Source organism: Protomyctophum bolini (genome assembly GCF_963924005.1).
Source record: "Protomyctophum bolini genome assembly, chromosome: 5".
NCBI lineage: Eukaryota > Metazoa > Chordata > Actinopteri > Myctophiformes > Myctophidae > Protomyctophum > Protomyctophum bolini.
In genome coordinates, this window is record NC_137866.1 from 29805062 (window position 1) to 29817675 (window position 12614).

The 12614-nt window shown below is 47.7% G+C and overlaps 1 protein-coding gene across 6 annotated transcripts in view; it reads left to right on the forward strand.

Annotated features, from left to right (window-relative positions):
• tasorb (transcription activation suppressor b) overlaps positions 1 to 11159 on the forward strand; it is a 60184-nt gene extending 49025 nt beyond the window's left edge. For 4 of the 6 annotated variants that reach the window (XM_080763448.1, XM_080763449.1, XM_080763452.1 and 1 more), the window contains 3 exons: positions 1651 to 1785; positions 7760 to 7905; positions 9024 to 11159. In XM_080763448.1, the coding sequence (XP_080619574.1) occupies positions 1651 to 1785; positions 7760 to 7905; positions 9024 to 10472 (1730 nt within the window). In that variant the 3' untranslated portion in view covers positions 10473 to 11159. The remainder of the gene's footprint in view (positions 1 to 1650; positions 1786 to 7759; positions 7906 to 9023) is intronic. The other 2 variants (XM_080763451.1, XM_080763450.1) reach the window with 2 other exon arrangements.
• Positions 11160 to 12614: the final 1455 nt, after the last annotated feature.

Sequence of the window (12614 nt, forward strand, 5' to 3'; positions counted from 1 at the left end):
ACCTCATCTTCCTCACAGGTAGGTCTGTCTGATCACAGCACACACAGCAACAACACCTCATCTTCCTCACAGGTAGGTCTGTCTGATCACAGCACACACATCAACAACACCTCATCTTCCTCACAGGTAGGTCTGTCTGATCACAGCACACACATCAACAACACCTCATCTTCCTCAAGGGGTAGGTCTAGTCTCACGTTGCCAGACTGTTGCCTCTCGCAATGTTAAAATGCTTCCGTCATACAGTCTGAAGCAACGGAAGCTCTGATCACGAGTAAAATATAAATGCTTTTGTCATACAGTCTGAAGCAACGGAAGCTCGGATCATGAGGAAAATATAAATGCTTCCATCATACAGTCTGAAGCAACGGAAGCTCTGATCATGAGCAAGTGACACAGCGGAAGTGGAGCCTCCTCTCCACTTCCGTTTTTTAGTCGCGCAAATGTATCCTAATATAAATAGAAATCATTAAGCATATGTAGCTTGCAGCTTAGCAGAAATGGAAATCAAATGTAAAAATATTTTGTAGGTGTAGTTCCAGACTCTGTATAGCATTCGGAGATTGTGGAATAATTGTCTGGCTACGCGAGACTTAAGGTAGGTCTGATCAAGCTCCAAGCACAGCACACCCAGCAATGCCACCCCATCTTCCTCACAGGTTGCACCATCACCAGTGTTTAAAAGTAAGCTTTTTTGGCACTCGTCGATTAAAACCCCCCAATCTGACGCAAGATTAGGCTTCGATCGCAGAGGTTTGCTTGCTGTGCATGAAAGGCCCTGTGAGATGATCTGGCCCAGACAGAAAGTCTGTCTGTCTGTATCGATAGATGGATATCAATATAATTAATTGCATTTTTATAGCGCTTTTCCAAGTGCTCAAAGCGCTTTACAATGTTTCATTCATTCATACATTGGGAGCTATAAGCTACCTTTATTCCGTGGGTAAATTCAGGTGTCATACATATTGGTAGCTATATTAATATCTACAATCTCGTAGATCAGCTAGTATTTGACGTGATCAAACTAGCAATAGTCTACACGTTTAGAAGCATCTTCCAGAAACACGAATGGTGTCAGAAATGTCTTTAAAGTTAAAACTTAACGCCTTAAATCTGTGATTTCTGTCTTGACATTTATTTTTTGCGTATCTGCTGATACAGATTTTTCCCGATCCGATATTTATATTTTTATAGCACACTTGCCATATCACAATAGTACAATATCCAAAGAAGGATTCTACAAATGTCTTCTAAATCCTGACAGTTTTCTGAAAAACCCTATGTTTCTTTGTCAGTGGTTCTCAACCTATTTAATTTCAAGAACCCCAGAATTATCTGTAACTGGCCGCAGACCCCCATCTGAAAATGTGTAGTTCCAGGGACCCCCAGAAGCAAAGATTTGAGTTAAAAACGTTTGCTCTCAAAGAACATAATATTATTCAAAGATTTGCGCCACATTTTCAAGATTTGTTTCAAAAAATAGCAGACCTACAAGCTCATAGCTTGTAGATCTGCCGTTTTTCAATAAGCTAGAGTATAACATAATGCTTAAAACACCAAAAATGGGTTCCCACCCAAAATGGGTTAATTATTCCATGTTGTGCTCATCTTTTCTCTTCCTCCTTGGCTTTGCGTCCGTCCGTCTGTCAGAGAGGCCATTCGAGATGTTCCTCCAGTACTCCAGGAACGGCATCGTGATCGCCAGCATCGACGACATCATGACCAGCTTTCACAGTCTGATCGGCTCCATCGACCAGAACGACCTGCCCACGCCGCCCTCTACAGGTGGGTGATGGTAACTTAACTGAACGCCGAAGGGTTCTAATCGTTGTCTAATTCTCGTTGCCTTTGTTTTATTTTATAAGGCAGTGAAGTTTGGTAAAGCTAAACTCAACGCTTTACCAAACGCCAGGTGTGAGCGATATGGAAAAATATGATATTTCTTTCAAGCAGTATCACGAGACATATTTTTTCATGCCGTTTCCAGGGTTATTGTTCAAGTTACTTAACAGTACAACCACCTAAACGAAACAAAAGTATAAATTCATGTATATAACTGCAAATCATAGAATGCCACTTTCACTTTATCACGATATATACACAATATCTCTGAAAGGGCACACCGTGGAGACATTTTATGTATCACCATATCGCCCACCCCTTGTGAGAGGCATGCATTAACAGTTTAACTACGGAATAAATGAATCACAATGCCCTGTTGACTGCCTAGATCTCTGTCTGGATTAATGATGTATTACGTGTTTATCATGCCTGTTTCATCTCATTTTGAGCCATAATGTCCATAAAGACGCCGTGCGTGCGCACACGGGGGGATTTTGGCCGATATGACGTGGACACTAGCGGTGGTTAGCTAAAAATGCTAAAGAAATGCATTTATTTTTTTAAACGCTGGACAAAGGTAGGTTAATCTTGTTTTCTCGGGCGTGGCATCTAAACTGTTGATGTATGATTTTTGTATTTTCTCTTACACCGACTTGTATCCCTGTCACTTTTAAAAAGTCACACTCACGGCTAAGGCCCTTGTAGTGATTTTCGGCCTCGCGAGAGACCTGGCGTACCCCTGGTCGTGGGTACAATGGGAACACTTCACCCCCTACCCTGAAAATCCGGGAAGGTGGACTGCTAGGATATCTCACAATCATCGTGGGCACCCTGCTATTCCATCGGACAGAGCAACACCCAGACACATCGGGAGCATTGGAAGTTCATTCCAAAATGCAGAGAATCGGCCCGCCACCTCAGTGTTCTCCCTATGACACTGACGTCGACTGTCAAACCCCCTGCATTCTGCAACTCACACCTCACGTGGTGTGAGCTCACAGCGCAAAGGGAGGGAGCAGTTCAGGGACTGTTAGACTATCGGGTGATAGGGCTTACGTGGCGAGGTTGTCAAAGCGTAAACGAATTGTGTGGGGACACCGGGCCACTTAATGCCTGTCTGACTGTGATTACGCGCTTCCTCTACGAAGGGGACCCCCAGTGGGAACCCTGGGAGGAAGTGCCCAATTGTTCTATGACCCAGGTCAACAAGACAAAGTACATGGAGTTGGGGAACAGTCGGACATTTGTATCCGTGGTAACTCCTGAATTTGCCCGAATGGTGCCCACCGTTCCTAAGTGGCCCATCAGTGAGGTACAGAGCTGCATGCTTTCTTCACACCTCATGGCAGTAGAGGCCTCCCAAGAGCCCTCGCAAAGGAAATGCCGTGCGTGTTACCACTGACCACTGCACCAATTGAGTCACCTGGCACCGTACAATTAGCTCGCAAATGGATAGCCGCCCGGATCCGTGAATGGTTTCTTTGGGTCCTGAGATTGACCCCGTTCTCCCTGGCATGTTGCGGGTGTCCCTGGGCAAGATGGCCACGGACATGATTCCCCCAACCAAGGTGAGGGGGGGGAGGTTCCGGGTTGTACCCCAAAACCTCCTATGGATATCCTGGTAAACAGTACAGCACCAACACTTATTGTTATGCTAAAGATGCTTTTCCTTCAGACCCATGTGGACGATGCCATTATTCGGCCACCGCTAGGAGAATCACTCACGTCGACAACCGGATGTGGGTGACACGGAGACCACTGCCTCTTAAGTTTGGCCATGACATGGACAAACCTTGCGTATCCCACACCCCCCAACCAGGGGCGTGGGCTAACATGCACTGCTACGATGCTCCAGTGGCCGCCACCCCTTTAGACGATAAGCCGTGGCGCGCCGTTCAATGGTGCACCGCCATGGAATACTTTGATCCGTGCTACCCTTTGACATAGGGGGCGCCACTGGTCATGCTTTAACTGTCCTCGTGACTCGCCCTCCAGTGCGATCGGTGAGCGCCAGGCCACGACGACATAAGTGTGCTGAAGTGTGGAACGGCCGTTAACTGTAATGAGCCGTTTTACATCGAGGGCCATCCTGAACTGCTTTCTGCCCTCTGCATACCTCTGAAACCGTTGGAGCTATGGGAGTGCTTGCTTCTGCAACAGTGAGGAGCGGCAAGAACTTTGATTATCATTCTCCCCGCGAAGGGCCCTTCTCCCTTCTCGCAGGGAAGGATGGACCGTTCACTCTTGAGGGCGGTCTGGCCTGTAACTCATGGCTGGAATCTCTTCTGAGGGAAACTGCTAGCAGAATCGAAGCCCGCGGCCACAATGGAACACTAGCGACTTCAAAGCTGTGTTGGTGTTCAATTTTGCCATAGCTGCCAGAGACCTTGGTGAGCCACCGAGATTTACAAACGGCAATCCACCTGGTATTATGCTACGGATATGCTGTAAGTCCTACAAGGGGCTCCCCTGGAGAGTGGTCGCACACGCGAGAGGGCAGCAGGGAGACCGGTTACGCAATCCGCTCTAACAACACTCTATAGCCCATGGGTCAGCTTGCGGACATTGATTTGACAGTTTGCCTGATGATGCCGTGACACAGGTACTGACCTATCACATGTACTGACCTATCAGGTACTGACCTATCCGTCTTCCTAGATGAGGGCGCCGTCCAGAATGAGCCAGCGGCGGGCACCCGGGAGTGGCCTCCACCTTCCGGGGACTCGGCAGGAAACGCTCCCCAGCCTCCTCCTCCCGGTTGCCAGACCGAGACAAAGCCCATCGTGGAGTCCTCCTGGATCCCCTGGCAGAAAGGCTGTGTCTCTGGAGCCAAGGACCAGAAGGATATGCAGCACGCGGTTGCCGTAATGGGCCCCTGCAGCGAGCCCGGAGCCATGCGGTACAAGCAAGGGGGTGAATGCAGGAAGACGGATGGAGAGACGGGGGCCAGAGGAGGAGGGGTTGTTAGTGGCAGGCAACAGCACCGGTCGCCAACCCCAGCTGCCCGCAAAAAGAAGAAGCGGAACCGCCGGGCTGCCGCCCCTCATCGTTTGACCAGGTCAGGTACCCAGTGGAACCCCCGGGTGCAACCGCAGCCATCTCATCACCGGTCCTACGAGATATACGAGAGATACGCCTCATATGGGCGCCATGTTTCTGGTGGGTACCCTGGCGTGGAGATGTACTATCATGCTGCTGAAGAATACCCTCCTGTCCCTCGGCCAGCCCAGCGTGGCGTGGAGATGTACTATCATGCTGCTGAAGAATACCCTCCTGTCCCTCGGCCAGCCCAGCGTGGCGTGGAGATGTACTACCGTGCAGCTGAATCATACCCTCCTCCACTCCTCTCCCTCCAAACCCAGCCGGCCTACTATGGCCACCATCGGCCAGCGTGCGGTCCGTCATCCCAGCCCGCTCCACGAGGCCACCAGTAAACGGAGATGTGTTCTGATGATGACCACAGTGTGACACAATGTAAACGTGTTAATGGCACCGAATGCAATCTTCGTCTTTATGCTACCGTGTTACTCTTTGTGCAACATGTTATAGCTCGACTGTGCAGTCTCACATGTGTGTAGCTGCTATAAGCAATATGTCAACATTTGAATGACGCTTTTTTGTTATTTTTTTTTGTTATGGTAAACGGTGCATTTATGTAGCATAAAGGCGCTTTGCATAGATTGTGCATTACATTCACCAAATTCACGCACCAATGGCGGAGGAAACCATGCAAGGCACCAACCTGCACATCGGGAGCAATTAGGGCTTCAGTGTCTTGCTCAAGGACACTTCTACGCCAACTCTGGGGGAGCCCACAGGGATCGAACTGGGAACCTCACATTCCCATCCAGCTGTTCTACCGGCCACTCTACGCCCACTGCCGCCCCCAATGTTGTTTTGGGTAAGTAAGCACTAGTAAAGGTAAGTAAAGCACTAGGTTTACTTTAAAATAACAGCCCTATCAATCTCCGGAAAGGAGAGGGGCAGGGACAGACCCGCGACCAGTGCCGGCCTATGGGTTTCAACACTGACCGTACATCACTGCCTCTCTAGAGCCACTGGTACGGTCTATGGGTTTCAACGCTGACCGTACATCACTGCCTCTCTAGAGCCACTGGTATGGTCTATGGGTTTCAACGCTGACCATACATCACTGCCTCTCTAGAGCCACTGGTACGGTCTATGGGTTTCAACGCTGACCGTACATCACTGCCTCTCTAGAGCCACTGGTACAGTCTATGGGTTTCAACACTGACCGTACATCACTGCCTCTCTAGAGCCACTGGTACAGTCTATGGGTTTCAACTCTGACCGTACATCACTACCTCTCTAGAGCCACTGGTACAGTCTATGGGTTTCAACGCTGACCGTACATCACTGCCTCTCTAGAGCCACTGGTACAGTCTATGGGTTTCAACGCTGACCGTACATCACTGCCTCTCTAGAGCCACTGGTACAGTCTATGGGTTTCAACGCTGACCGTACATCACTGCCTCTCTAGAGCCACTGGTACGGGCTGCTCCCAGAGAAACACATCCTTCACATCCTGGGGCTCCGTAGAAGTGTGTCCTGGGCGAGCGGTTCTACCGAGGAAGGGCTTTGTGTTCTCTATACCACTCCATTACGGAGCTATGTGCGTCTATCCCTGGCTGCCTGGCTGTGTCCGTCTGAGCACGGAAATAGTGTCACTGTTGCGCAGCCTAACACACACACACACACACACACACACACATTAACTGTATATATGGTTTTCGGGTGTGACAGTACCGTAGAGGGACCCCCACTCTGTCATTTCTCAACCGTTTCGGATGTTGGGCGGCTCACTGCAATCAGCCCGGCCCCCTGGGTGCATTCCTGGGGCTCTGGATGTTGCCCCAAAATGATATGCAGACCCTAGGGGTGTTTTCATTTCAAGAATCGAAGTATATCAAAATGAAAACGGCAACATTGACTATGTATCGTATCATTTGCAATGCAAATGATCGATTGTAATAATCTACTACATTTCTGTGCAGTTATTTAGCAATTTTTAGAAGAAAAATAAAAAGAGGGGTTTAATATTAGTTTAAAATAATGTCAATGTAATTTAAATAGTTACTGTATCGAAAATCATTGAATCGTATGGTATCGGATCGCCATAATGAACCAATATCGTCCATGTATCATATCATCAACCATGTATCATATCATCAACCATGTATCATATCATCAACCATGTATCATATCGACAACCATGTATCATATCATCAACCATGTATCATATCATCAACCATGTATCATATCATCAACCATTTATCATATCATCAACCATGTATCATATCATCAACCATGTATCATATCATCAACCATGTATCATATCATCAACCATGTATCATATCATCAACCATGTATCATATCATCAACCATGTATCATATCATCAACCATGTATCATATCATCAACCATGTATCATATCATCAACCATGTATCATATCATCAACCATGTATCATATCATCAACCATGTATCATATCATCAACCATGTATCATATCATCAACCATGTATCATATCATCAACCATGTATCATATCGACAACCATGTATCATATCATCAACCATGTATCATATCGACAACCATGTATCGTGATACGTATCGTATCGCTGTTAAAATGTATCGTCACACCCCTAGCTGACCCCCATTTGAAAATATGTTTCAGATGGGGATAATGTTTCAGATTCCCATAAGCAGCATTTTTCAACAGATAACATTTTAAATCATGGTTAAAAGTGGTTAAAAGGCTACGAGGCGACACCCGAGAAACAGATGCGTCCTCATGTCTAAATGGGTTCAACTTTTCAACAGTTTGACAGCCCTATAGTGTAAATGCTAAACGGCGTGATAATAATAACCTTGCCTCTCTCTCTCTCCCTCTCCCTCAGCAGTGAACGACGAGTGTGTGGAGGCCGAGGACATGTCCCTGGACTCTGACGACGGTGCCGAACCCACCCCCCACCCCGCCGCTGCGGTGGCGCCTGTTCCCCCCGAGCCCCCCTCCTCCTCCTCCTCCTCCGAGCAGCAGCACCAGGTATAGTAGGACTGTGTGATATGATATGGTGCAGTGTTGTTTTTGGCAGCATATTTTGATTTTAGTTTTAGTCATAGTCTCTTGAATAGTTTGCATTTAGTTTTTAGTCACATTTTATAGTCACCTGGAATGTTTTAGTTTTAGTCTAGTTTTAGTCGACTAAATGTCATGCGATTTTAAAATGTATTTTGGCAGGCCTTGATGCCGTCGTAATGGCTGATTTTACACACATTTTAAATGAAAATCTACAAACTCGCACTGCGACGCGTTGTGAGCTTTTAGATCTGCTATTTTCAGCATGCAACCAAGTGTAAAATGACTTATAGTGGATCTCTTGTCCACTAGTCCCTTCCTAACATTTTAGTCTAATTGTTATCTTTTGACGAAATTGTCAATACATTTAGCCTTACGGCCAAGCTACACCGGGCATGTGTGCATTTGACGTAAGCGCACTTTTAAAACAGTGATGTGACAATATTCGTGCTGTACAATTAATCGAAAAATATTTTAGCTAGATTCAGAACACCTATGCAATCTCATTTTGTGAAGAATCGTGAAAAATAGTGTGCAGCTGATTCTGATTAATTCTAGTTACTCTTGTGTTTTTGCTACAAGAGTCAAACACTTTGATGTCTGTTTAAAGCCACAGTAGTTATGGTTCCAGGTGACACATTTTGAATGTTGAATCGTGATTCTTGTGGAGGAAAATCGAGATTTGAGCAAGAATCGTACAGCACTAGTGACAATAACTATGATTCTGATAAATATCGTATTGTGATAAAAATGTCTCCACACGGTATGCCTTTTCAGAGATATCGTATATGATTTGCAGTTCTATACCTTAATTTATACTTTTGTAGTATAAAGTATTTTGGTCTAAATGTTCTGCTACTTTTAGGTTTTGTTGTAGGTGGTTGTACCGGTATGTAACTTGAACAGTCAAATAAGCCCTGAAAAAACCACATGAAAAACTATCGTGATAATATCATGTATCGTAGTTGTAAAGTTGTTGTAAAGTTTGTTTCCGACAGGAAAAAAATTAAGTACTTTGAAGTCGTTTGGTGCTATCTTATGGTGATATTACATAATATTTTTTCCATATCTCCCCACACCTCTAGAAGCAGGGACCCCCCTCCGCTGTGGCGCCGCCCCCCTTCGCCCCGCCGACTGAGAAACAACCCCCTCTTCAGCCCCCGCCTCCCGAAAACGAGGAGTTCCGCCCGCCGCTCCCAGGGGGGGACACCGCGGCGACGACGCAGCAGCAGAGCAGCAGCACCCCGGGGAGCACCCCTCTAAACCCCAGCCTGTCGGTCGCCCTCAGCACGGCTCTCTCCCAGTTCAACCTTCAGTTGGCCGGGACGTCCGAGGTGGGGGTGGTGGGGGGGGGAATGTCTCCGGGGGGCTTTGCCGTCAACCCCCACCAGAGCTTCCTGTGTCCCACCGCCTCGTGGGGGGCCAGCTACCTTGCGGCTGCGGCGGCGGGCGTCGGCGCTTACACCTCCGCCGTCGCCTCTGCCGTCGCCTCCCCCGTGGCCTACCCTGCGTCGCCCCCGCAGCCCCCCCCTCCTCCAGTCCCGGCGACGACCGTCCCCCAGGAGTACCCCCCCAGACCCCCGGTGCCCCCTCCTCTCCCAGCGGCGACCATCGGCCCCCAACAACCAACGGCCCCCCCTACGACGACGCTCCAAACACCGGCGCCCTCGCTCCTAACCTCGGCCCCGTCGCTTCTCACGGCGGTTCCCAGCCTCCTGACCGGAGGGGTGGGACCCCTGGGGTCCAACCACCTGGCCGGAGTGGGACCCCTGGGGTCCAACCACCTGGCCGGAGTGGGACCCCTGGGGTCCAACCTGGCCTCGCTGCCCATGGAGGTCAAGCCTCCGCCCCCGCCCCACCTCATGATGCTGGGCCACGTGTACGGCTCGGACCCCCCTCCCTCGACCCCGCCCCACGGGGCCTCTCCGGGCGGGCTTACCTCCTCCTCCGCCTATGGAGCGGACATGAGTGGCCTGCATCACAACAGCAGCCCGGGAGGGGGAGACAACAACAACAGGACAGGGGCTTCTGAAGCTTCCACAATGCCTGGTGGTGCACTGGCCCATAGTGGGCTGCTCCAGGCCGGGTTAGGGGAGTGGTCGTCCCACCAAGCGTCCCCTGGCAGCCAGGGAGCCAGGACTCCCGCAGACTGTTCGGACAGCCTGGGAGGATCATGTGTGGGTATCCCCACAGCGGGCCCCAGGGGCCCAGGAGGAGGAGGGACGCTCCTCCTCAGACCTCAGCTGCACCACCCCAGCCCACATCCACTCCACACGGGCGGGCCTTACGGCTGCATGGGTGCTCTTCCCGGACAGATGGACCCCCACCACCACCACAGGGGGGCCCTCATGGGTGGTCCCGGTTCGTCGTTAGGGGGCGGCTACCGGGGGAGAGGGGTCGTCCCGCCAGCACTGCAGTGGCCCCGGCCAGGACTAGGGGAAGGCGGTGGTGGCCCCTGCAACCCCTGGGGCTATCCCATGGGCAGGGGACGCGGACAGGATTACTACACATACTCTCACAATTACTCCCCCTGAAGTGAACACATTACACACACAGACAATCATGGTGACCTGAAAACAACAAAAAGGGGGAACACGCCATACTCCAGAGACTTATTATTATTAGAGCTGGCTGAATGTATATAAGTACTTGTCATAAAATAAAACACAACTTGATTGAAAAAATAATAATAATAATAGGAAAAAATGGAGAAAAAAAAAACAAAAGCAAAGAAGGATCCTGTTTTTTCTACATTAATAAATAAGAACGTGGATGCAGGCAGTGCCGAGTGTCCTCCTGGTCTGTCACGTTATTATTCTCGTCTGCTCTTTCCATGTGAGCCGTTTTAGAATCCCTGTCTCCAAACCACTATATTTATATTTGCCAAGAAACGCAACGATGGCCTTTTCCAAAAAAAAAGCTTCTATGGATGGAATTTGTCATGATGTAATTTTCTGTTTTGTCCCCGATTACTTTTTTTTTCTTTTTTTTTCAGAGAAAAAACAATAAGGTTTGTGAACAAGGGGAGGGGACGAAGGCTGATATTTTTTTAAGGAATGACACTTTTGCTGTTGGTTTTCTTTTTTTTCCTTTTTTTTTTTTTTTTTTTACATCCTTGGTTCAGAGAAGTCTAATCTGTAAAATAAAACATGTTTCAGACCTTTGTGTGTGCGATGGACATGGTTTTGATGACGGTGTCAAATGAACCATTAAAATGATAAACAACACCCGTCTTCATGTCTCTCTCTCACTCGGACTCAGAGCCCAGTTTCTGTCAGATTTTAGGTGAAACTGTGTCACAACCATATAAATGTCGGAGAAAGAGACGAACGACAGTGATATGAGTCAGGAGAAGTATGATGTCAAAAGGGATGGAGCTCGTTACCCGACAAAATCCAATAAGCTTATTGAGTACCCAACCCGTTATCAATATGCTTTGGGCTTATCAAGCCACATGTTATCGAGCATAGTGGCCCATGACATGTTTACACAATCAACACAAGAGGCGATCAAGATATAAATCTAATCATCCACGCTGGCACAAACCTATCGCTCTAAAAGTGTATTGATACCTGCCAACCAGCTCTGTCCAGGTAAACAAAATTGTGTTTTTAACAGGTTCCGTCCACACGTCATAAGCAATCCAACCGACGGGTTGCAATGACGTGTGTACTAGTCCTAGCGCATCTTCAATGATATCAAACGAGAGAAGAATATTCAGATTTTATATTTTTTTTAGTTGGACTTCACTTTTCGTTCATGCTCGGTCCGGTCTGTTTAGCGCTGCAGAAAGAATGCCTCGTCTCTCCTAATCCTGGGCGCTCTCCGTGGTTTTGATCTGATAAATATACTAAGCTCATTTCTGAATTCTCACCTGCCTCTCGTTCAAAAATATGAATGCGAGGGATCATCAACGTCTTTTATCGGATTATTAGCGAGGTAAGCAAGCAAAAAAATAAAAGCTGCCATGTCTTCCCGGCACCCCAGAGCTCCTAAATGATTAATGGGGCTGTGTGTGTTAAAGTGACAGTAGTTCACATATTAACCAGTTAAACAGTTTATTATTTTATTGGTAAAAGGGTCAATTGCCTTCCTTCTGTTAGAAAAGTAGGCTACTCTATTTGAAGGTCCTATAGTAAAAGACACTGGTTCACAAAATAATAGAAATCTGAAAATGCAATCACAATTAACAAGCTCCATCCCTAAGTCTGAGTCACAACCATATACATGTCAGAGAAAGAGAGAAGTCTGATTAAGTTATAGGAGCAGGGGTCATCAACATGTCGGTAAACGTGCGCTTGCCGTAGGGCTTTCACTTCTAGTGATTTTTACTAGTTGCCTAGTAACCTAGTTTACTAGTTGACTAGTTGTTTAACTAGGCCTACCTACCTGTCATTTTTTTTTTAAATATTTGTACATTTAAAAACGTGTACATTGGTGACTAATGTCTATCTACCAAGTAGATATCTAAGTAGAAATCTATCTAGATCAGTGGTTTCCAAAGTGGGGTCCGGGGACCCCCTGGGGTACTTGAGGGAGTTCCAGGGGGGACCCAGCTAAATTATAATTTGGAACCAAATGCACCCTTATGGGTCTGTAACTCTGTTACAGACCCATTTGTACACAGACCCTGTGTACAAATGGACCCTAACGGGTCCATTTGGTTCTATTTGTAC